Source organism: Rhipicephalus sanguineus, chromosome 4 (genome assembly GCF_013339695.2).
Source record: "Rhipicephalus sanguineus isolate Rsan-2018 chromosome 4, BIME_Rsan_1.4, whole genome shotgun sequence".
Classification (NCBI taxonomy): Eukaryota; Metazoa; Arthropoda; class Arachnida; order Ixodida; family Ixodidae; genus Rhipicephalus; species Rhipicephalus sanguineus.
In genome coordinates, this window is record NC_051179.1 from 66,472,298 (window position 1) to 66,495,672 (window position 23,375).

At 45.3% G+C, this 23,375-nt stretch overlaps 1 protein-coding gene across 1 annotated transcript; it reads right to left on the reverse strand.

Annotated features, from left to right (window-relative positions):
* Positions 1 to 227: 227 nt before the first annotated feature.
* On the reverse strand, positions 228 to 12,244 carry LOC119390163 (elongator complex protein 5). Its single transcript, XM_037657728.2, has 8 exons — positions 12,078 to 12,244; positions 11,940 to 12,000; positions 9,697 to 9,777; positions 8,508 to 8,689; positions 5,368 to 5,537; positions 3,719 to 3,799; positions 848 to 945; positions 228 to 380 (listed from the first exon to the last, which is right to left on the reverse strand). Exons 1-8 carry the CDS (start codon positions 12,130 to 12,132, stop codon positions 278 to 280), a joined length of 831 nt encoding a protein of 276 aa, XP_037513656.1. The 5' UTR covers positions 12,133 to 12,244; the 3' UTR covers positions 228 to 277.
* Between the last annotated feature and the right edge of the window lie 11,131 nt (positions 12,245 to 23,375).

Here is a 23,375-nt window from a genome sequence, read left to right on the forward strand (position 1 = left end):
GGATGATAAGAATAGCATAGAATATGGCATTGGAATCGGGAATAGCATCGTTCCGCGATTGCACCCCTGTGCCAACTTCTTTGATGTGTTTGTATTAGTTAAGCCTTTTTTTTTCTGTTTGTGTGCGTATATATATATATGGCGTACCAACCAGGTACATCTTGTTTCTTGAACGTTTACGTAGGTGTGCAACCAAAAAAATCAATGCAACACAGAGAAGCATGTGTAAAAACAGTGTCGTCTATTTACATAAAAAGAGCAAAACAAAGTGCGGCAATCAGAAGTTCAAGTCATCATCAGGATCATCTTCTTCGTCAAAGTCGTCCTCCCTTTCCATGACATAGGTGATCTCCCCTTTGCTTTTGCTAGAAGATGCCGTCCTGCAGACATTGAATAATGAAAAATTCAATGGCATAAATGAATCAACAAACGTAAAATGTGAACATTTCTAACACCTAAGCCAAATGCTCACACTAAGACATAAACTGAAAATCGCTTTCGATCGTTTCTCACTGAGCATCAAAAAATTAATGGGAAACTTGGATAGTTGCAGTATATGTGCAAAAAAAATGCTGTATTTACTTCACTGTAATGTATACATTTAAAAGAAAAAATAGAATGCCAAGAAGAAGGAATTTATAAACAGTCCAGTGTAGCTCCACTCCAATAATCTGGAATAAGTTGTGTGCACCAATGTGAAAAGCACAAAAAAATCTCAAATGAAGTGACACAGTAATTGCAACAGGCTCTCTCTGCATCCCATTTTTTATCATCCAATGAGCTATTACTGCCAGCATTAGGCCATCATAACCCGAAACAGAAAATCATGAAATACTGCAATGCTCACTTGACATATGGTAGTACGAGGTTATCCTTGGCCACTTTCTCCTCTTCGCTAAGCCGAAGGTTGAAGGTAAGGTTGGCCGTTGGGTCAGGCTGCTGCGTCTATAGACAAAAAACAAGAAGATAAAAAGCACGCTGACGTCTCGTACAAGACAACAACAGAAACCATGGACCTCACAATCGTCACAAGTGGACCTCACCACGGAACCCACAAACAAGGAGAGGCCACACACAGGAAAACATCGTACACTTCAAATTACCAAGCGCTGCAGAGTTTTGAGGAAACGAAGTTGCGTCGAACAGCACTTGTTTCCGGAGAACACATGGTCGGGTAAGTTCATGCAAGATTGCTTGGTCCTCATCCAGCGTGTCTTTATATCAGTTATCATCTTTTTTACAACCATTTATTACAACCATTTGCTTCTACTTGTGCATTGCAACTTTTGAAGGCTAATAAAATAACTGTGATCTTGATAACATTTCTCCCAAGTATAAGCAACCGAACATGAGACATGACCACTTGGACATACATTGGGCATTCAGCTTAGGTCACAGTGGTTAGAAGTATTCTTCAGGCTGCAGGGAAACGTCTTCGTGAACTTTAAAGAACTTGTATTAAATAAATCTCACTGTAGTAGGGTACACATTTGGGCTGGTTGGTTCATGATTACGAGTGAAAAACAGCGCTAAAAAGACGGGACAAAAAAGGACACCAGATCACGACGCTGACTAACAACCAAATGTGTTTGGTTTGTTAACATTTGCTTTTGGTCGCGTTTGGTTTGTAAACATTTTTACATTAAGTTAACAACCAAATGTAAAACACATTTGGTTGTTAGTCAGCACCGTGGTCTCGTGTCCTTTCTTGTCCCGTCTTTTTAGCGCTGTTTTTCACTCGTAGATCTCACTGGCATACATACACTGATGGTGTCACCAGAATCCACCAAGGACTCAATGCTGCGTAAAAGCGACCAAATTTAGTGAATGACGGAATCTGAAACACATTTCCAGCAATTGTTTACATGACATAATGACGCATAATCTCATCCATGTGCCAAACACACAGCCACAGTCGTAGAGTTTTTCTTTGTCACGAATGCTCATAAACAGGAACACGTTCACTAATCATCGACTGCTGGGACGATCGTTGAGCCCCTCACCAGGTCTGACCACTTTCAGCTGACAAGCGCAATGCATACAACGGACGCTCACGATCACGCCTGCCATAATTTGCAATGCTACACATCATAGAAAGAGGTCAAATTTCAAACTGAACGCCGCTTGCCCTTTGTCTCGCGGGCCCGTGCCCCAAGATGGAGGGGATGATGTGCAACAAGAAATGGCCCTATGTAGTTATCTGTGCTCTGACGTCGCTCCTCTACGTAGACATCGGTGCTCTGACATCACCCACAGTAGCACGTGACACTGCGAGAATTATTTGACGCGTCATGTGTAGTTTGCGTAATTTGTTGCTAGAGTAGATGAATGAAACTGGACAGAAATAATAAACGATACAAACAGAACGTGTGCGTGTGTTTTTTATTCTTACTCTGAATCGCAGTGAGATCCAGGATTAATCTGCCTTTATTTTGTATGCATTCATGTTCTTGTGGTTTGCGCTTTATGAAGACGCCCTCCCTGACAACGAAACTAATTTTATACCGCGTTCCAGCGCTCATTAGGCTCATTTATCCTCCTGCGTCTAACTAAATGTTCATGTGGCACTGGCTGATGACACCGCTGGTCTCGTGCCCGTACAGAGGTCGCAGCTTTGATGCTCAGTAATAGGTTGAAAGCCTAGTGATCGGCGAGGGCGCATTCGGCATGGCTTGCCAAGAGGTGAAGCACAGAGAACATCGACACAACACCGCTCGCGTGCTCGGGGGCTCGGGCACGTCATGCGCACGTGACCTTGCGTGTGCATGACGTGTTGATGTGTATACGTCATGTGATCCTCTGGCTACATTGCTGAAGTGGGCAGGGAAGGGATTGTACTTGCAAAGACTACACGGGGCGAGTGGCAAGGGTTTCAAGCTCACCTCCTCGCATCATGGTTTCGTGCCACTTCAAAATATTTGTTTTCTCAGCTCGTACTGAACCACGTTGAAAAATTCTTGTGGCATAATGTTCTTCATTGGGCGCGCAACAACTTTCAGTGTCTAAGTACGATTCGTTATGTGACCTGATGAGGGGCCCTTTAAGAGCATTTGCTTCAACCTTTGTGCAATGATTCCTCTGTGTCCTCTAGCTGCTTGTTGGTTTTCTCTGAAGAATTCAGGAGTTAACATATTTTTACATTGTTGTTCACGTGAGTTACAATGTCTTTGTTTCCCAAGTGTGCTACAATTGGTAGTAGAAGACAACCTTCAAGAAGACAAGACTGCTTGTCGAAACGTTGGCTCGTGTTTTCATCCCTTCAAGCTTTTTTGAACATCTGCTTTAATTGTTAGCAGAGTTACACTAATTTGACCTTGACATTCCTTCTACATCGACGGAAAACTGGCACTTTCAGAGGGAGATGCGTGTCCGATGTGTTCAATGTACCGTAGCGCAACCTAGCGAGACGCTGCGGCCAATTAGTCAGGAGCATGTGGGCAAATTAATGAAGCTTTAATTACCCAGCAAAAGCCAATATTAGGATCAAGATAATGAAAGTTCTGGCTCGTCAAAATACACAGCCTCTAGGTGTAACCTTTGGGTGGGTTTGAATGAACCAAGAGATAAATCCAACTGCACTTAACAGAAGTCTACTCTACACACAAAACGCAGTAGTACACCACCTAACTATTGCCACTACAACTGCTGAATGGTGTTTGTTACAATCGCAGCACAAGTAACAAACCGGCAAATGCAATGCTCCCGAATACACGCTTACCACGGGCTTAGCATCTTGTTTTTGAGCAACCTTCTTGATGTCAGTAATGGAAAGATCTGGCTTGAGAACAAACTCTTCATCCTGAAGAAAAGTAAGTGAACAGCTATAGTGTAACAATTACAATTACCCAATCAGAAACAGCATTTTTTCATGCGCAACAGCTATAAATTGTTCTTTAACATTTCATTTAACTATTTGTTGAATGTATTGGAGCAGTTTTGCTGGTCAAACTTGTTTCTGAGTCGCTGACCGCTTTTTTGGGCACCAGGAAAAGAAGTGTTAAACTAGTTGTTGTTTTCACTTTGCAATGCAGTACATGAAAAAATAAAGGGACCACATGACACTTTGGTGTCAAACTGGTCAATCCCATAACCTAATACTGTACGTGATACAAAGCCTTCATTCAGTGAGGTGACCATTGAGTTAATTTGCCACTTGCCCGTTCTTAGCTTTAAATAACTACATCATGCTTGTGCTTGAATGGGCGTTCTACAGCTGCCACCATGATAGTAAATGTCAGACTAAAACTCTGAGGACCAGATCTCGTACAAATACACAAATGACTGAGACAGGAACTGGCAGAATAGCAACAGTCACAGCTCATTTGGTACGTGTACTATAGTGAAAAAAATGCGAGTTCAGCTCTCACCCACAAAAAGTTGTGTTTTTACACTCTTTCATTTGCCCAGTATTATTGTTACGCTTGTTTAACAAAAAAAGTTAGTAACTTCCCGTATGATTTTTCTGGCATCATCGGCTTTGTACAATTGTAACTAAGTTTTTCTAGGTCTTGAAAAGAGAACCTAGGATGTTTTTAGATATGACGATAATGTTTTTCGGATGCATTTGATGGTTGCATTTACCAATGGGAAGGGGGGAAAATCATAATTATTAAACCTGTACAAGCAAATGAAGTTGGCACTCTTAATGAGAGCCACAGTTACCAGTCCTGCTTCTTGAACTTGTAGTTGGTTTAAACATGGCTTTCTAGAGGCCTCAGGTTTCTTGCAAAAACATGAAAGAAATGTAAATAATAAAAAAAAGAAACTATCTGAACACTGGCACTGGTGAAGAAAAGCATTGCATTTCAGAGCAAGAAAGTGCAGGTGGCAGGAAGTGCTCTCTGCAAAAGCACGACAAGATAAAAAAAAACATCACAATGTAGTTATTTTATGCCTGCACAAGGAATTGCATAACCCAAACAAAGAAAAATATTGCATCACTATTTCAACATTCACAATGAAAAGTGTTTATTCTTTTTTTTTTTGTTCAGAAAGAGCTGCCAGAATTTCAGCCAAAAGGTTAAATAGCAAAAAAACAAGCATTTCACACATTTGTTGAATGTATTGGAGCAGTTTTGCTGGTCAAATTTGTTTCTGAGTTACTGACCGCATTTTTGGGCACCATTATAACGTGCCCACAGTTCATGGAGGGCAGGCTTAGTAGCTGCAAACTTAGCTTCTCATAATGTAAGCCTGTTTTGTATGTTCTACATGAATACAAGGTAGCTCAAATGTTCGCTCTGCACACTGTCAGACATAAGTTATATGTAATCTAACGGTTCCTTTGAAAGATTTCAAGGCTGACTTTGTGTTGTAACATTTTCTATTGTGTTTGCAATTGTATGGATAGAGCAGCAGCACACATACCTCCCTCACGACACGTCCTCCAGGTTTCCTGTGAACAGTCTTGCATCCCAGTACGCTGGCACCGTCACACACGTATGGCGTCAGAGTGGTGGTGGCGAGGTGGCACAACTTATCGACCTCGTGTTCCTCGTGCACATCAGTATGGAGTAGAGCCACAATCATCTGCAAAGCTAGTAAGGCAGTGGACGTGTCAGAAACAACTGTAAAGTAGTGCACACATCGAATTTCTAACGGTGTTAACGGGGGTTGGTTGGTATTTCTAAAGAAAGATACGGGGTGTTCAAAATTAAGCTTTATGGTTTTCTTAAAATTCAGCACTGGGAGATACGTATAAAGCACCTTTGCAGATAAGTTTTCTATCCAGGGGTACACACAGTGAAACGATAATTATCCCTGTCAGCCACCCAATAATTAAGATTGAATAATGAACTTTTAAATGAGTGCAGCAAGCGGGCATGTTTGTATTGAAAAGTTGGAGACAGTTGTGCTTCCACACAGTTTCACTTGGAAGAATTGTTCTAGCATATCTGCGTCCCGAGATATCCCGCTGCAAAGTTTAATTGTGGTTTGCATGATTATGCATGCAAGACAGCACTGGCACAAAGCTCCTCCCCGATGTGCCGTGGCAGTTGCGTGCGGCGTTTAATCTGACAACTGGTAGAAGGCATAGGCAAAGATGATAATGGTTACCCTTTTGCTACCGGCTGGCGATAGCAAGCGATGACTACTCGTCACATCAGGGAGGAACATTGCGCCCATCCTCACCATCTTGCATGCGTAGTAATCACGTAAACCGCAATTAATCTTTGCAGAGGGATATCTCGGGGCACAGACATGCTAGAAGAGTTCTTCTAAGTGCAACTGTGTAGATACGCGACTGCTCCATCTTTTCAATACAAACATGCCCGTTTGCTGCACTCATTAAAAAGTTCATTATTCAATCTTGGGTAATTGGGCAGGTCGCAGCGATAATTACTGTCTCACTTTGTGTCCCCCTGGATACATGACTTATCTGCAAAGGTGGTTTGCACGTTCTTCCCAGTGCTCAATTGAAGCTTAACTTTGACCATGAAGCTTCACTTTGAACACCCGGTGTAAAACAAAGCTTCACAGGATGAGAATAGGAGCACAGGACACTTCTGCATGCATTCTACATACATAAGCAGAATGTATAGTGTACCTCAACAAAAAGAACAGCAAAGATGTAACAGGAGCCTACACAAAAGTGCTATTCGAATGAGTGAAGATTTAACTCTTATTTAATGTTGTTCTCTGTGCCTTCCTCATCCTGTGTCGACCTGTTTTAGATTTATGAATACTTTAAGTAAAAGTAAGCAAAAGTGTGTGCATATGGTCTGGTTGGTTTGTGAGTTGATCAGGAAATATTGCTAAAGAAGGGGACATAAGGAGGAGAGAGACAACCTTTGAGAACAATTAAATCTATATTACATATGATGCTTCAACACCATCATCACTATCCCCAGCTGAGTCTATGTACACTGCAGGACGAAGGCCTCTCTTTCAAAGATCTCCAATTTGCCCCATCTTGTGCAAGCTGATATGCTGCTTACATAACCACAATGGACGCAAACTAGCTACAGTTTGGTTACTACTTGGTTTCTTGCATTGTTATTTGAATGATGTAAGTAAGCAAATTGGGGATGGCCAGTGGTACTTTAATAAGTAGCGCTGTGCTTGTTGCAATGAGCGAGTAGGTTGTGAAGTTTTGAATAAAATAAGAAGGCAAACTGACGGATTCATGTATTAACCATCTGTTTGAAATAGTGAAATGTTAAGGTGGACTTAACTGGGAGATTAATCTCAACAAGCAAGGAGTTATAACAACAACGAAAAGGCAATTATCGTTCCTCGGTATAAGGCCGTGTTGCTATCTGAAAAAGTTGTTTTTTTCGTAGTTTTGCCTCTACATACTATTCAATCGAATGATACATCTACAAGAAAGCCCATGAATGTGCGCTGCATAAAGCACATCATATGTTAACCGAGCCATAGTTTAAGCCAGATTGCCGGAAATATATTGCTTGCCTTGAACGGCTTTTGTACAATCCATGCTACTTACTTCTGGTTGCTTCTTGAGGCCTGACTGGCTTCAGATGATCTGAGCCCACTGTCCCATTCCCATTGCCTTGCAACACTTATGAATTAAACGCAGTCACTAAGCCACTTATAGCTCATGTTAAAAAGAAAGGGCATGCAAGCATGGAAAGAAAGGAGAAGTCAAGACACTACAAACGTTCACTAACAACTGAAAAGGCGCACAGTGGTGGGAAAAAAGGTAGACACAAAAACTTATCTGTGCATGCCCAAGCAAGAGGCCATACCTATCAATCTAGCACGCATGGTGGTCTACATGAAAGATAACTGTTCAGGCATTTGATTTTCCTCCTTATGCAGGTTAACCGACCGAGAGCCAACCTTCCATTAACTTGCATAAAAAAGAAATCAAGTGCCTGAAGAGTTATCTCTCATGTAGACCACCATGCGTGCCGGATTGATAGGTATGGCCTCTTGCCTGGGTATGTACAGATAAGTTTTTGTGTCTACCTTCTTTCCCGCCACTGTGCGTCTTTTCAGTTGTTAGTCTGTGTTCATGGTGTCTTGACTTCTCTTTTCTTTCCATGTTTGCATGCCCTGTCTTTATAACACGAATACCTAACAACTTGCTCAGCTCTCTAATATTTTACAGCTCGTTAAAGTGCGCCAGCATGTTTTGTTTTCCCATTTCCCATGATACGGCCGTCGCAGCGGCACGGCAGCCACGAGCCAAAGCTAAGACAAACATACTCGGTTGCTGAATGCGTTTGTCCCTGAGCCATCGCAATGGGTACACACAATTTCAAAGTTGGTCTCCATGTGTCTCTCGAATAAAAGGAAGCTAGCTAAATAAGACTTTTTCGGCATATGGGACCATGGGCATAGGGATGTGCAATCTGCTTAGGAACCATTTGACAATGATAATTAAAAAATTACAAAGTTACGAGCGCTGTACTTTTGGCGAGATTGCTTCAGCATATAACTACACCTGTTCATGACCAATTAAACAAAAGAGCCAAAATTTCATCGAGGTCGACCTCTGAAGAATAGACATGAGCTATCTGGAAGAAAGCAAGCAGACTCACATTTAATATTTCGCAGCAGGCACAAGAGGCCCATGTAGATGTCGTCAAACGAGTGATAAACAAGGGCTGTCGAAAGAGAGTCGATGACCATTGTAAACGGTTCCGTCTCCTTGCCGAAACGTTCCATCCACGTTGAAGGACTGCATTTCTCTGGTGTGCAGAAGGTGTCATGAATGGCAATCCTAAAAAAAAATGTTTGAAAGTGCTGTTTCTAAGAGGACGTGCTTTTCATTACGTAAGCAAGAAATCTAGCATCGACGTAACTATTGGTTCGTGGCAATGAAACAAGACCATCAATTTCTCCTGATTGCAATGAGGCTCATCGCAAAAACAGAAAAGGAAATGGCCTCAAGAGACAAGCTCTATTTGCGAATGATTAACTACATTTTGTTTATCATGGATATATTATATATCATTCTGTTTCCTGTACTGCACTTTCTACAGAAAACAAAATAAACGAAACATCATTGCCTGTTTCACTGACTTTGTCCCTCATGTAAAAGTAGAGTGCAGAAAAAAGAGTGATTATGAATATGATTTTCCAGTTCTCAATTAAACTGCTTCACTAATTCAACGGCACACTTTCATGGTGTCATGGCACCACAATCTTAAAATTTTAAGACATGTTTGTGCAATACCTAAAAAGCGTTTGGTCAGCATGTGTAAAATGAAGTTATGTGTTTACAGGTATCTTACAAAAGCAAAGAGGCATTTTCCATTTTTTTCTTTTCGTGGCAAAGCAAAGCAGGTGACTGCAAGAGCAACCATAGGCCTGTGCCGTTGCAGGCATGGAAGTTAGAGCAACCAATCCACTGACTAGCAATTTGGCAAACACAAAATTTACCAAATTTCTAGTCATAACACAACAGCAAAACTGAGTTATTTTCATCTGCAAATAGGGCCGATACTTGAAGGCTCAATACTATCCTTAAGAAGCACACATACCTTGTGAAAGTGACACCTCTAGTGGCTTAAAGCATTTTTATATGTGTGAGTTGATTTCCAGCCATATTAATTTTACTATGTTTTCATGAACATATGGCACTTTGATGAAACAACAAAAGCATATATAGAAAACAAAGTTTTGGTGATATGTTTCAGGCAGATTAAAGGCTTTAGAAATACAAGACGTATAAATCCTTGTCTTCAAACTATTGAAGCTTCGAACAGAAGCCGTGCGTCAACATACCTGTCAATTGTGCTAGGTGGAAAGCACTTTCTGACTATGCCTTCTTCCCTGTCATAGCTCAAGATGTGCACGTTGTGACCCCTGAAACAAACAAACTGCGAAATAAAAAAAAAAAGGCATTTATGCAACACAACTAGAAATAAAGAAATCAAAACAGCTGGGAAAAGGAGGGCCCTAGAGCAGTGGTTCTGAGCCGTCGATGCGTCGGGGAACCCTTGTGGACTGGTCGAAGTGATGGCGGACCTCTTGGTGTCCTTGGTGTGACGAACCAAGAAAAGGGGGTGGGGGGGACACGCTCGCTATCGTATTATAAGGAAGACAGAACAGGAGAAGGAAATGCAGTGCTATTGCGGCTGATGTAGCAGGCTTAGTTTTTAATTGAGCCATTGGGGCAGCCGAGGTGATCTTGTTCAGAATGCTGCTGCAGTTCCTGGAGCAGTACCTGGAAATGGGAATAGGTCAGAACTCGCCTCCAAAAACATTATTTTTTTTTTGCAGGTGATGATGTCGCGGAACCCCTAAGATGGCTCTGCGGAACCCCATTTGAGAACCACTGCACCAGAGATTGAGACAATGTATGATCAAATCAGGAGCTGTAAGCTGGGATAGATTTGTTATTCCACATGTGTTACACTGAGCTAAGATGGCAAGCAACTGCAATTAATAAGATTGACAAAAATTTTCACACCTTGACATGCAGGTATTTTGCTGAATGGCTCAATCGTCACATAGCTGACAACAGTGTGCTAAGTTAGGTCACGTTTGGTAGCTGTTAAGGGGTGATGGGTAAATGTAACTGTCTTCTGCCTGACCTCGCCAATGTATCTGTCAGTTGAACAGGAGACAATGTCATGCTTTCAAATGGCAGTAGATGCGGCGTCCCAGGGATGCTCCACGGTGAATCCAGTGGCTAGGAGTAGATTAAGGTGCTCGTAAATGCCAGAGCAGATGTTATGGCATTGATGCCAACTACCTGATCATAACATAAAAGCACAGGAGTCAGAGATGAGCACTATGGCAATGGGTTATTGAATATGCTTTGTTTGTGCATACAACCAGTGTAGCCATGCAAAGCAACACAACTGAACAACATGTTTTCTGTGCCTCTCGATTGACCGGATTGCTCGATTGACAAGATAGGACTCCTGTCTTCTTGTAGTTTTTCCTTGGTTCTCAGTTTGTGCCACAAATCAATTGTAAAGCTGCCATGGTGTGGGCAACAACAAAGCTAACTAAAGGCGATAGATGAAGTGTTTTGCAGAACGATAGCAAGCGTACACTTTTAGTGATGAAAGTCGAACAACAGTCTTGCATGGAGCAGTAGTGAGTAGAGTTGAGAAGAAATGAAGTGGAAGAAAACCTGTGTTGGGCACCTCAATTCATGCTGGCAGCACCAATGAAAGCTGCATCTTCAAAGTTTAACAAATGTAACGTGCTCAGGACACGTAATGCTCTCAAGGTTTCTTCAAATAATTTAATGTAGTCACAGTTATGACCATTCTTCATTGTTCTAGGATGGCAAGTGTGATACCGAATGGTCAGTTTTTGGAGAAATTATATTGCCTGCCATTTCAGTGCAGCTATTTCAATGCTTAGCTGACTTTCTTGTTGTTTTTTTGTTTGTGTTAGTTCAGTAGTACCTCCTGACGTTGCTTTCAAAATTTCATTAGGTAGTATTTACTGTTGGATACTAAATGCCCTTAGGAAGCAATATGCGCGCATTTTACTTCCGCCTTGCTTTCGAAACTACTACGATTATTTAAAGCGCAATGGCTAAAACTGAGGCTAATTAACGTACGTCGTACGCTTTTGACTGCAAACACTACTAGGTACGTTTTGTCATGCCTGTTTCATGCTAGAATTAAGTAACGCCATATGTGACATACATGTCTGTTGAAAACTGCATTCTAACTGTAACCCATTAGTACAGGGAAAATGACGAGTTACTCCGTTCAATATGTTATACCACGTACTGCCAACTTTTAAACGTGTTTCATGTGACAGCTGGTTAGGAGACTTAAATAGCGAGCAGTAACTTAGTCAGCACTGTTTCGTTACTTTACGCAAGTGTGAAAACTTGGAACTAATAAGGACACTTAAAAGACACCACCACCAATCACCGCAAGAACAAAACGCAGGAGCGCGGTCAGCAACACAACAAGTGGCATGCGTCACGTCGTAACATTTAAATAACTGGAACATGTGTAACTGGATCTTGAGAGACCTTCTCTTATCGGACAAACCTGTTCGCCCATGTGTTTGTGAAAGAATCCATGATCAAGTGCGCTCGCTGCTCCAATGTGTCTGGAAACAAACAAGCTACCGTCAACAACTTGAAATAAATGAAATGATCGCGACTCTGGTGTCAAGTGGCACGGTACCGTTTATTAGCACCAGTCCAGAAGTGCCTCGTTGGGAAAGCAAGCTTTGTAACATGGCTAGAAGTGAATGATCCTTACTGCGAAACTGAAAACGCGCATTCAAAACACGACTACACAGCTCGCACTGCACAACTCATGGGCAGCGCCATGTTGTGACAAGGTAATGAACACAGCTTCATAAAAGTCGCCAAAATTGACAAAGTTTGAAAAAGCAAGGAAAACAAACCTAAAAACTACTATAGTTAAAAGTAACGTGGAAATATAGCGCAGGTATAAAATTATTATATGCGGCCAAAATGAAGGAATAGTTTTTAGAGACGCGAGAAACGAAACCAACCAGTCTCAAAGGCTTACCGCACGCATGACGCATTGCGAACTCGGGAAGAATAAACAGCGCGACTTCTTGAACTGTACGAGCTCAAGTAAGTGAATGATTAACTCACACTGTTTACTGTGACAATGTACAACCAGTGTTGTTAGAGACGTTACCGTGCACACTGTGGTGTACTCAACTAAATTTAAGAACTTTTGGCCTGATGTGTCAAAAGTTCCATGGTGCGCGTGCACGTTGTTGCTCTTGTTGCACATTCTTGTAGAACCATAGTGGTCGCCAGCATTTTATTTCGGGAGGAGGCCTACCATATATATGTGCGTCATTACTTGTATGTGAGCGTGTATGATAGTGTAGTACACCTTTCTCGAGTAGGCATTCATGCAGACGGGATATATGAATATACGATGCCTTGTCCTTCCTTTTAGAGAATTGACCATAAGCGTGCGCAGGGTTCCGCGTTAGAGGGAGCAAAGTTTCACCCTCCCCCCTGCCACTACTGGATGAGACCGAAAGAAAACAAGTTTCACAAGGGAGGCAAGAATGCTAATCAATTAAGCGAGTAACGGCTGCTCACTACGGCACGCCTTTGGTCCCTGGCCTTCCGGGCAGTGGCGTAGCCAGGGGGTGGCACACCGGGCCCATGCACCCCCCCCCCCCCCGGCCCCATTTTTTTTATCCCTTGGGCTACAGAGGCACTCAACCACACTTACCTGTCTGGACCCCATGTCGGATCAAGGGGGTGCCCCCCGCCCGAAACAAATTTCTGCCTACGCCACTGTTCCGGGGGTAAAGGGGGCAAGTAAACACGCAGTTCCTGGAATCATAGGCGTGCGCAGGGTTCCCCATGAGGGGATCAAAGTTTCATCGCAGCGCCCCCCAAGTCAATGTATGGGGCAGATTTCGCGCCCCCCCTCTTAGATGATTAGGGGGTGGGGGCGGCCGCCCCCCTCTGCCCCCCCCCTCCTGTGCGCACGCCTATGCCTGGAATGCAACATATCAGAGGGGTCCACGGCTGCCATTATCGTCAAAAACCCGCATAACAGCTCTGCACATTGAACAATGACGGAACAGGGAGGACTCGGTAAAAGATATATGAGGCTGACTTGATCCACACTTAGATGGTCCGGGCCGCCCCCCCCCCCCCTTCTCCCTGTCGTGTCCCCGCGAAATGCCCGGGGACTATAAGCAAAGAAAGTTTCACTCAGAAAAAAATAAACGGAATAATAAGCACGGCACTGCTATCGCCACCACTGGAAGCCTGAAAAATCCGAATTTTTGAGGAATAATGGAAATAGCAAGCTCGCACTATTTATATCTCTGCACACACAAGGTCACCTTCACAAATTAAAGCGCCTCATAAAAAAAAAAGAAAGAAGTGTTTGCTATCTAAGAGGGCCCGTTCTGAAAATTCAGCATTGCCACTCGGGACTCGCACTACTTTAGAACGAGGATAAATGAAAACACACAAACATGCAAATTATGAATATATAAATAAATAAATTTGAAAGGCGTTGCAGATTTTCCAGCGTGTCGCTCACGCTTCAAGAAATTGGTTTTCCGTGTCGCTTTAACATAAGGATATCGCTTGGCTCAGTAAGCAACGGGCAGATCGATGAATACATTACTTTGTATTTGTAATCTCAAAATACTACAACTTCTGTTTCCTTTATCTTCTTTGAAGAGTGGCACCCTCGAAGTTGACGACAAGATGAAGACAGCGCGGCCAGGTTCGGCGCTGTGTTAAGGTTAGTTAAGGCAACAGAAGACGGCGAATGTACCATTTAATTCCTGGTCGATCCTCCTCCAGAGAAGTTATGTGCCAAATATGCAGAGAAACATGTGAGAGACAAGGAGCGGCGTCCGCTTACTCAGGAAACACCCTAAAAATAATTTAATCGAATTAGATTCGATTTCACCAGAAATATTCTATCCTTGGGAGCACTCTCATTAGGCCATTGTCACAGCTGTGCCTGCTCTGCTGTTGAAAAGTATCTACTTGAATCATGGTATTCTCGACTCAAAATTCGTAAATTAAAGTTATTAACTTATAATCATTATTCTAAAATTTCTCAGTAGCCGTACATTTTATGTGTCCATTTTTCTAGAAATTTATTCGTTTCTTAACCAATTGCCCAGGATGGGTGTAAGCCAATGATGTAGGTCATCACCATCATCATCATCAAGGTATGAATTATTCGGAGTTCGTACCGGCACTCCAGAACGCGTCTTTCACGGGACATTCGCAATCAACATGACGCTCTACGCCCAAGCACGAAGTCGAAGGATCCGACTCGACGCATCGTGCACTTAAATGACTGCTCGCCCCGGCGTGTTGCCCTCACATGATTGGCCAAATACCTTTTGTAAGGCGGCTATACGCCCTCCATTGGCGCCACTATTTTATGCCTTTAATATGTAACCATTGTGCCGGTGAGTGATCAATTGATTCTTGATTAACGGTTCCTTCCTGCCACTCTGGCATGCAACGGCGGTAGATATATATCTTCTGGCCCATGCCGTTCCAGAACACAACGCCCCGGCGGAAGGGCTCCTGATGGACTTGGTTCCTAGGTTGTACTCGATAGTACGTTAGTGCATTACTGTCAACTAGGTTCCCGTTATCGCTAACTGCTCACGAATTCAGTATGGAGCTGGCTCGCAGATCGCTGGGCCAGCTCCACCACTAGATCTACGATCTGCTCTGTCAGACTTGGAGCACAAGTCTTACAACTTGCCTATGCGATAGCGCAGTAAAGAACTGCATCGTGAGGTCCTAAACTACTACGCGGTGATATTACCTGCTTTCTAGGTACTATACCTCAGCCCAAAGTGCAGACGCAGCATGATTCAGTAGGTATATAACGTCCCAATATGCTATGGCAAGCACCAACATCGTGTTCGAGTGGCTAAGACACTTGGATTCGGTGGTGGGACATCCGTGGATTCTGACACAGAATCGCGGGTGGAATTGTGGGATCAGTGCCCGGGTTGGCCTGTTCCGTCAGGCCAGGGACGGAACCCGGCCCGGCTGTGTCTGGCTCCTCACCTCAGAGCCGGCAGTCGGGTGCGGTGGGGGCTTTCAATAGCTGCGGGGGTAAGCTCTGAGGAGCTGTGAGGGGTTGACCCCCGTAGCTGAAGGCGATTGGAAGGTGAGGGTTCCCCACAATTTTGCATTTTTTTTCTTTTCCGCTTGCTTGTATGCCGACCAAGACTTGAGAACGTGCTATCATGTGAGCCCTGCTGAGCGATGATGATAACGACGGGAACCTTCAATACAACGGATCACCCACTACCCGCTTTTCTCCCAATCGGCCGTTGTTGGTTTTGTAAAACTGTGGATGTCTTGGGGTAATAATCACCATCATTATCCTCTTCTGAGATCGCTAGGGGCTTTTGACGGCTGTGGCGTTTAACCTCTGAGGAGCTAGCTTTGAGGGTTTGACCCCCGGGGCTCAAGACTACTGGCGTGAGGGCTCCGCTAAATTTTTGCTGTTTTTTTTTCATTTCCTCTATCTAATTTGCCTGCTTGCTGACAAAGAGTGGAATGCGCTGGCATGCGAGCGGACGGCGACGACCTTCAATACAAAGGACCACCTTCAGGGTCGTCAGCCTCTAGGATAGCTGGGGCTTTCAGCGGCTACGGTAGGTTATCTTTGCGTATCGATGACGTTGGGGGCTTTCAGTGGCTGCGGTGGTTTATCTCCGAGGATCGGCGAGATGTGCCTGTCAGCATCGTCATCCTTCTAGGGTCGCTGGGTGCTTTAAGTGGCTTCGGTGGGTTATCTCTGAAGGTCGATGAGGGGTGTCTAGTTGTGTGGGTGTCATCATCGACATCCTCTAGAGTCGCTGGGTGCTTTCTGTGGCTGCGGTGGGTTATCTCTGAGGATCCATGAGTGATGGGTGTGTGGGTGTCATCATCGTCATCCTCTAGAGTCACTGGGTGGTTTCAGAGGCTGCGGTGGTTTAACTATGAGGAGCGATGAGAGGTGGGTGTGTGGGTGTCATCATCATGATTCAGCTTCTAGGGTCACTAGGTGCTTTCAGTGGCTGCGGCGGGTTATCTCTGAGAGTCGATGAGGGGTGGGTGTGTGTGTGGATGTCATCATCGTCATCCTCAAGGGTCGCTGGGTGGTTTCAGTGGCTGCGGTGGCCCCAGCTATCCTATCTCTGAGGATCAACGAGGTGTGGGTGTCATCATCATCATCTTCTAGGGTCACTGGGTGCTTACAGTGGCTGCGGTGGGGTTATCTCTGAACATCGGCGAAGTGTCCGTGTCATCATCGTCATGCTCTAGGGTCGCGGGGTGCTTTCTAGTGTCTGCGGTGGGTTATCTCTGAGGATCAATTGCGTGTTGATCCCTGTGGCTGAAGAGAACTGGAAGGGGAGGGTGCCCCATTATTTTGCAGTTTTTTCGCCAATTTGCTTTTTTGCTGAGAGAGTTCAGAAGGCGCCTGCAGGTGAACCAGCTGCTGCTGCTGACGATGATTATGGTACCGATACAGTTGTACATGCCCACAACCGAGGAACGGCCATGAAGCGGCCAACGTGTGGGCCACTGAATTCAGGTTCTCGCCACTGTCATCATCATCGTCATCATCACCATCGTTTTCATTGTCATCCTTCATAGTACTCCGTGGGCAAGAGTAATATGCCCGTAGCGTCATCATCATCACCCATCATCATCATCATTTTCCCGCCCCCGCGCCGCACCGCGCCTCTCATGCCGAGAGCCGAGGCGCGAATCAGTAAGAACGAGCTCAGGATCCCGGCCGGGCTGGACGCCGCCGCCGCCGCTCCGCTTTGGCTGTTCGCCTTCACGTGGCGAGAACGGCACGGCCACGTCGTTTCTCTCTATCACTACAGTGGTGACCCGTAGAGCACGCCTTTCGCCGATAGGCTCGCTGCCATGCTTCCGCGACCATTCCCGCCAATGAAGCCGTTCAACCCGGGCTATAGCCGAGCGTGGTTCACGCATCTCGATGCCATTCTCGCGCTGAATGTCGTCACCGCACATCCGGTGATGCACGCCGTCCTGCTGAACGCCCTCCCGGTTGAACTTCCTCTCACTGCCGCGTCGACCTCGAGCCCGCAGCCATTCGACGACCTCTGCGCTGCGGTGCCGGCGTGCTACGGCGAAACGTACCACCCGCCTCTGTGTAGCCGCCGCGAGTTCCCGGCTTCCGTTCAGTCGCAGCGAGCGGTACCAATCGGCCTGCAGCCCTCACTTGACCAAGACCTGACTCCCCCAACTACGAGTCGTTCTACCTCGCGTCCGACCACAGCCGCATCCCCTCCAGCGCTCGACGATCAAGACGAGGTAGAACACGTTCCACCCTCACTCGACCAGTTTCACACGCTCCATCAAGCGTGCCCGCCATCCGCATGTCTTCCCCGACCTTGAGGGCTAACGATACTACGGAGACGTCGCTCCGCGACGGCTATCTTGCCGCACGACTTCCGAGGACAACGTCTGACCCGCTGTTCGCCCTTCCATTACGGAGGCTTCGCAGTCCCCGCCCATCGACCAGCACATCACCTTTGAATAACCTCGACACTATGTGCGTCTTGCCAGCAGCGACCAGCATCGCCACCGAAGTCTGCCGCAGCAGAAGTTCAAGCACCTAACCAACTACGGCTGAACTAGCGGGATGCTGCAACCGTGACGGAAACTCCTGAGGACCACCCGCCTGGCTCGCCACAGGTTTGAGCAGACCGTGTATGCCGGCCACGCACGCAGACAACCAGCCTGCCGTCCCGTATACTCCGTGGGCCACTGAACTCCTTTGCTGTAGCTCTGCTCTCCGCGGCATCCTGCGTCCTCTTGCATCCTCGGACCCGTAGAAGACCCAGTAGGAGACTGCTGCACGCCAGCGAAAGCATGTATAGCGTCAGAATCAGAATAATCTCGGAGTCAGAGAGGTGAAGCCTCCTGTCACAACTATTTGAAATCATTGCATCGCCGCTCGGCCCTGAAAATCAGCCGGGAGCTCCATCTCCATGAGACGGCCTGTCGCGACAGGTACGAATAGTTTCAAGTGCTTTCATTCTACAGATGACACTCGAATGTTTAGAAGCGATGGCGGACTCTAAATAGTATGGAAGTTCACTAGCCACTATAAGCGCCCCACTTTCTCTTCATTAAGTTGCAATAATCTCAGAGCACGCCAACCGTACTATTTCTTTGCTTCTGTCAAAGCACTTTATTAGGTTGCAGTAACTCAGACCACGACGATTGTACTGTTTAATTGAATATTTTATGCACGGTCTATGAAACGCAACTCTCACTGTAGGCGCTTCAATCGATGCAGCGCATATGTTCCACATCAACTTTCAATGACACACCATTGTCTACTTGATTCACAGAACAAGTGCGCACACCATCCCCAGCAACTCCAAGCGGGCGCTCGGCATTCACCCTCACAAGCATGAACTTATGATCTGTAAAGTAGCATGAAACATACTGTATCGCTTTTACGCATTACCGGTTGCGAAATGGCAAATCAATAAACGTTCATCTATTAGTAGTTGCCGTTCATCATAAAGTTTAGCACATGATCAGAAAGTTAAACAGCAGATCAACAGAAGCTCCGACCTACAACTCCACGACAGCCAATGTGAGAAAATTGCAAGCATCCTGCGAATTTTTATTTTTTTTACTCACGCGAACGGCGCAAGGATTAAGTGTACGAAGAACACGCGTAGCTGGCGCGCTTACTACTTTTTCCTTGGTCCATTCCTTCTGGAATGCCCGCAACCTTGAAACATAGACATTTAAGGCCTTAAAAACAGTTGCCAGCAACTTGTGCGAGCACTTCGCTTCTCTGTAGGTGCTTCAAGTCGGACGTCTGACTCCACCGTCGACGATGTATTTATTTTACTATTTAGATTCCGAGGTATGGCGAGACAAAAAGAACAAGCTGTGCCTACCTACGTCGAAATCTTTCGCGATGGGCCTCGAACTAGGCTAAGTATGTATTGCATTAATGCCTCCATAGGTCCTCGCTTTTTGGCCAATCCCACTTAGTAAGAGTCACTCTTTGGGAACATACAACAAGTTTAACATTTTTAAACAAAAGCATAGTGACCATGAACAAATAAAACATATTTATAAATTACGCTGTCGTGTAAATGTAGTATGTATACAGTATGCAGAACCACAGTGTATTGCGGGAGAAACAACTCACCCGTGCGCGACAATATCTAACTTGTTATGGAACTATTGTAGAAATGCCAAAAGACCGTGCGAAGTAGGGAGAGAAAGAGAGTAGAAGGATGCTTGAAGTTGTGCAGCGGATCGTTTTTTACTGCTTCGGAAAACGACGCAAAGAATGAAAAAAAAAAAATAACCATTGAATTCCTAAGTGCCACATCGACTACGTGTTGTCAGTTAAGATAGCCAGAAAAAAAATCAGTCGGAAGGACGGCCACGTCTCTTGAAAGACGTACAAAGTGTGCATTTGGGTAAGTGAACGCCATCACATTTGGGTAAATGAACACATGTTTATAGAGTAATCTTCTGACACAATAAGAGCGGCAACCTTTCTCGAGTAGGCATTCATGCAGACGGGATATGAATATACGATGCCTTGTCCTTCCTTTTAGAGCCTTGACCATAAGCGTGCGCATGGTTCCGCGTTAAAGGGTTAGAAAGTTTCACCCTCCCCCCTACCACTACTGGATCAGTCCGAAAGAAAAGTTTCACAAGGCAGGCAAAAATGCTAATGAATATCTCACACAGCGCCTCTTCTATCGTCTTTACACGACATTTGCAGCGAAGCACGCAGATACGCGGCCAATTTTTATCCCGTGGAGTACAGACACTCAACCGCACTTACCTGTCTGGACCCCATGTCGGATCAGGGGGGTGCCCCCCGCCCAAAACAAAATATCTGCCTACGCCACTGTTCCGGGGATAACGGTGGCAAGTGGACCATTCTTGGAATGCAACATATCAGGGTTCCTCGGCCGCCATTATCGTCAAAAACCTGCATAACAGCTCTGCACATCGAACAATGACTGAACAGGGAGGACTTAGTATGAAATACATGAGGCTGACACTTACATGGTCCAGGCAGCGCCCCCCCCCCCCTTTCTTTTAGCGCACGCCTATGTATGTCGTGTCCCCGTGAAATGCCCGGGGATTCTAAGCAAAGAGTTTCACTCAAGGAAAAAAATAAACGGAATGATAAGCATGGCACTGCTATCGCTGCCACTGAAAGCCTTAAAAACCCGAATTTTTGAGGAATAATGGAAATAGCAAACTCGCACTATTTATATCTCTGCACACACAAGGTCACCTTGAGAAATTCAAGCGCCTCATAAGAAAAAAAAAAAAATGTTTGCTATCTAAGAGGGCCCGTTCTGAACATTTAGCCTTGCCATTCGGGACTCGCACTACTTTAGAACGAGGATAAATGAAAAGATAACACACAAACATGCAGATTATGAATATATAAATAAATAAATTTGGAAGGCGTTGCAATTTTTCCAACGTGTCACTGACGCTTCAAGAAAATAGTTTTCCGTGTCGCTTTAACATAAGGATATCGCTTGGCTCAGTAAGCAACGGGCAGATCGATGAATACATTGCTTTGTATTTCTAATCTCAAGATACTACACGTTCTGTTAACTTTATCTTCTTTGAAACAGTGGCACCCTCAAAGGTGACGACAAGATGAAGAAGACAGCGCGGCCAGGTTCGGCGCTGTGTTAAGGTTAGTTTAGGCAACAGAAGACTGCGAATGTTCCATTTAATTCCTGCTCGATCCTCCAGAGTGGTTATGTGCCAAATGTGCAGAGAAACATGTGAGCGACAAGGAGTGGCTTCCGTTTACTCAGGAAACACTCTAAAAAATAATTTAATCGAATTAGATTCGATTTCACTAGGAATATTCTGTACTTGGGAGCCCCCTCTTTAGGCCAATTGTCACAGCTGTGTCTGCTCTGCTGTTGAAAAGTATTTGCTTGAATCAGGGTATTCTCGACTGGAAATTCGTAAATTAAAATTATTAATTTATAATCATTATTCTAAAATTTCTCAGTAGCCGTAAATTTTATGTGTGTCCATTTTACTAGAAATTTATTCCTTTCCTAACCAATCGTCCAGGATGGGTGTGAGCCAGTGATGTAGGTCGTCACTATCATCATCATCAAGGTATGAATTATTAGGAGTTCGCACCGGCACTCCAGAACGCGTCTTTCACGGGACATTGGCTATCAACATGACGCTCTACGCCCAAGAACGAAGCCGAAGGATCGGACTCGACGCACCGTGCACTTACACGGCTGCTCACCCCGGCGATTTGCCCCTACACGATTAGCAAAATACCTCTTGTAAGGCGGCGATACGCCCTGCATTGGCGCCACTATTTTACGCATTTAATATGTAACCATTGTGCCGGTGAGTGATGAATTGATTCTTGATTAACGGTTCCTTCCTGCCACTCTGGCATGCAACGGCGGTAGATATATATCCTCTGGCCCATGCTGTTCCAGAAGACAACGCACTGGCGGAAGGGCTCCGGTGGACTCTGTTCCGAGGCTGTACTCGATAGTACGTTAGTGCATTACTGTCAAGTAGGTTCCCGTTATCGCTAACTGCTCACGGATTCAGTATGGAGCTGGCTCGCAGATCGCTGGGCTAGCTCCACCGGCTACATCTACGATCTGCTCTGTCAGACTTGGAGCACAAGTCTTACAACTCGCTTATGCGATAGAGCAATAAATAACTGCATCGTGAGGTTCTAAACTACTTCACGGTGATATTACCTGCTTTCTAGATACTATACCTGAGCCCAAAGTGCAGACGCAGCAAGATTCAGTAGGTATATAACGTCCCAATATCCTATGGCAAGCACCAACATCGTGTTCGAGTGGCTAAGACACTTGGATTCGGTGGTGGGACATCCGTTGATTCTGACACAGAATCGCGGGTGGAATTGTGGGATCAGTGCCCGGGTTGGCCTGTTCCGTCAGGCCAGGGACGGAACCCGGCCCGGCTGTGTCTGGCTCCTCACCTCAGAGCCGGCAGTCGGGTGCGGTGGGGGCTTTCAATAGCTGCGGGGGTAAGCTCTGAGGAGCTGTGAGGGGTTGACCCCCGTAGCTGAAGGCGATTGGAAGGTGAGGGTTCCCCACAATTTTGCATTTTTTTCTTTTCCGCTAGCTTGTATGCCGACCAAGACTTGAGAACGTGCTATTATGTGAGCCCTGCTGAGCGATGATAACGACGGGAACCTTCAATACAACGGATCACCCACTACCTGTTTTCTCGCAATCGGCCGTTGTTGGTTTTGTAAAACTGTGGATGTCTTGGTAATAATCACCATCATTGGTGATTATTACCAGTCTGAGATCACTAGGGGCTTTTGACGGCTGTGGCAGTTAACCTCTGAGGAGCTATAGCTTTGAGGGTTTGACCCGCGAAGCTCAAGGCGACTGGGACGTGAGGGCTCCACTAAATTTTTGCTGTTTTTTTCTTTTCTTCCATCTAATTTGTCTGCTTGCTGACAAATAGTTTAGAAGGCGCTGGCATGCGAGCGGATGATGATGGCGACGACCTTCAATACAAAGGACCACCTTCAGGGTCGTCAGCCTCTTGGATAGCTGGGGGTTTCAGCGGCTACGGTGGGTTATCTTTGCGTATGGATGAGGTATGGGTGTCATTATCGTTATCCTCTAAGGTCGCTGGGGGCTTTCAGTGGCTGCGGTGGTTTATCTCCTAGGATCGGCGAGGTCTGCCTGTCAGCATCGTCATCCTCTAGGTCGCTGGGTGCTTTAAGTGGCTGCGGTGGGTTATCTCTGAAGGTCGATGAGGGGTGTCTAGGTGTGTGGGTGTCATCATCGACATCTTCTAGGGTAGCTGGGTGCTTTCTGTGGCTGCGGTGGGTTATCTCTGAAAGTCGATGAGGGGTGTCTAGGTGTGTGGGTGTCATTCATCGACATCCTCTAGGTTAGCTGGGTGCTTA

Bases quoted from the DNA above. Each gene is read 5' to 3' on its own strand.
- LOC119390163 (XM_037657728.2), bottom strand. From the start codon at position 12,132: ATGTTACAAAGCTTGCTTTCCCAACGAGGCACTTCTGGACTGGTGCTA. The intron at 8,690-9,696 runs GTATGTTGACGC...ATTTTTTTTTAG, and splicing joins CCACCTAGCACAATTGACAG to GATTGCCATTCATGACACCT. The intron at 946-3,718 runs GTAAGCGTGTAT...TTTTGTCTATAG, and splicing joins AACAAGATGCTAAGCCCGTG to ACGCAGCAGCCTGACCCAAC.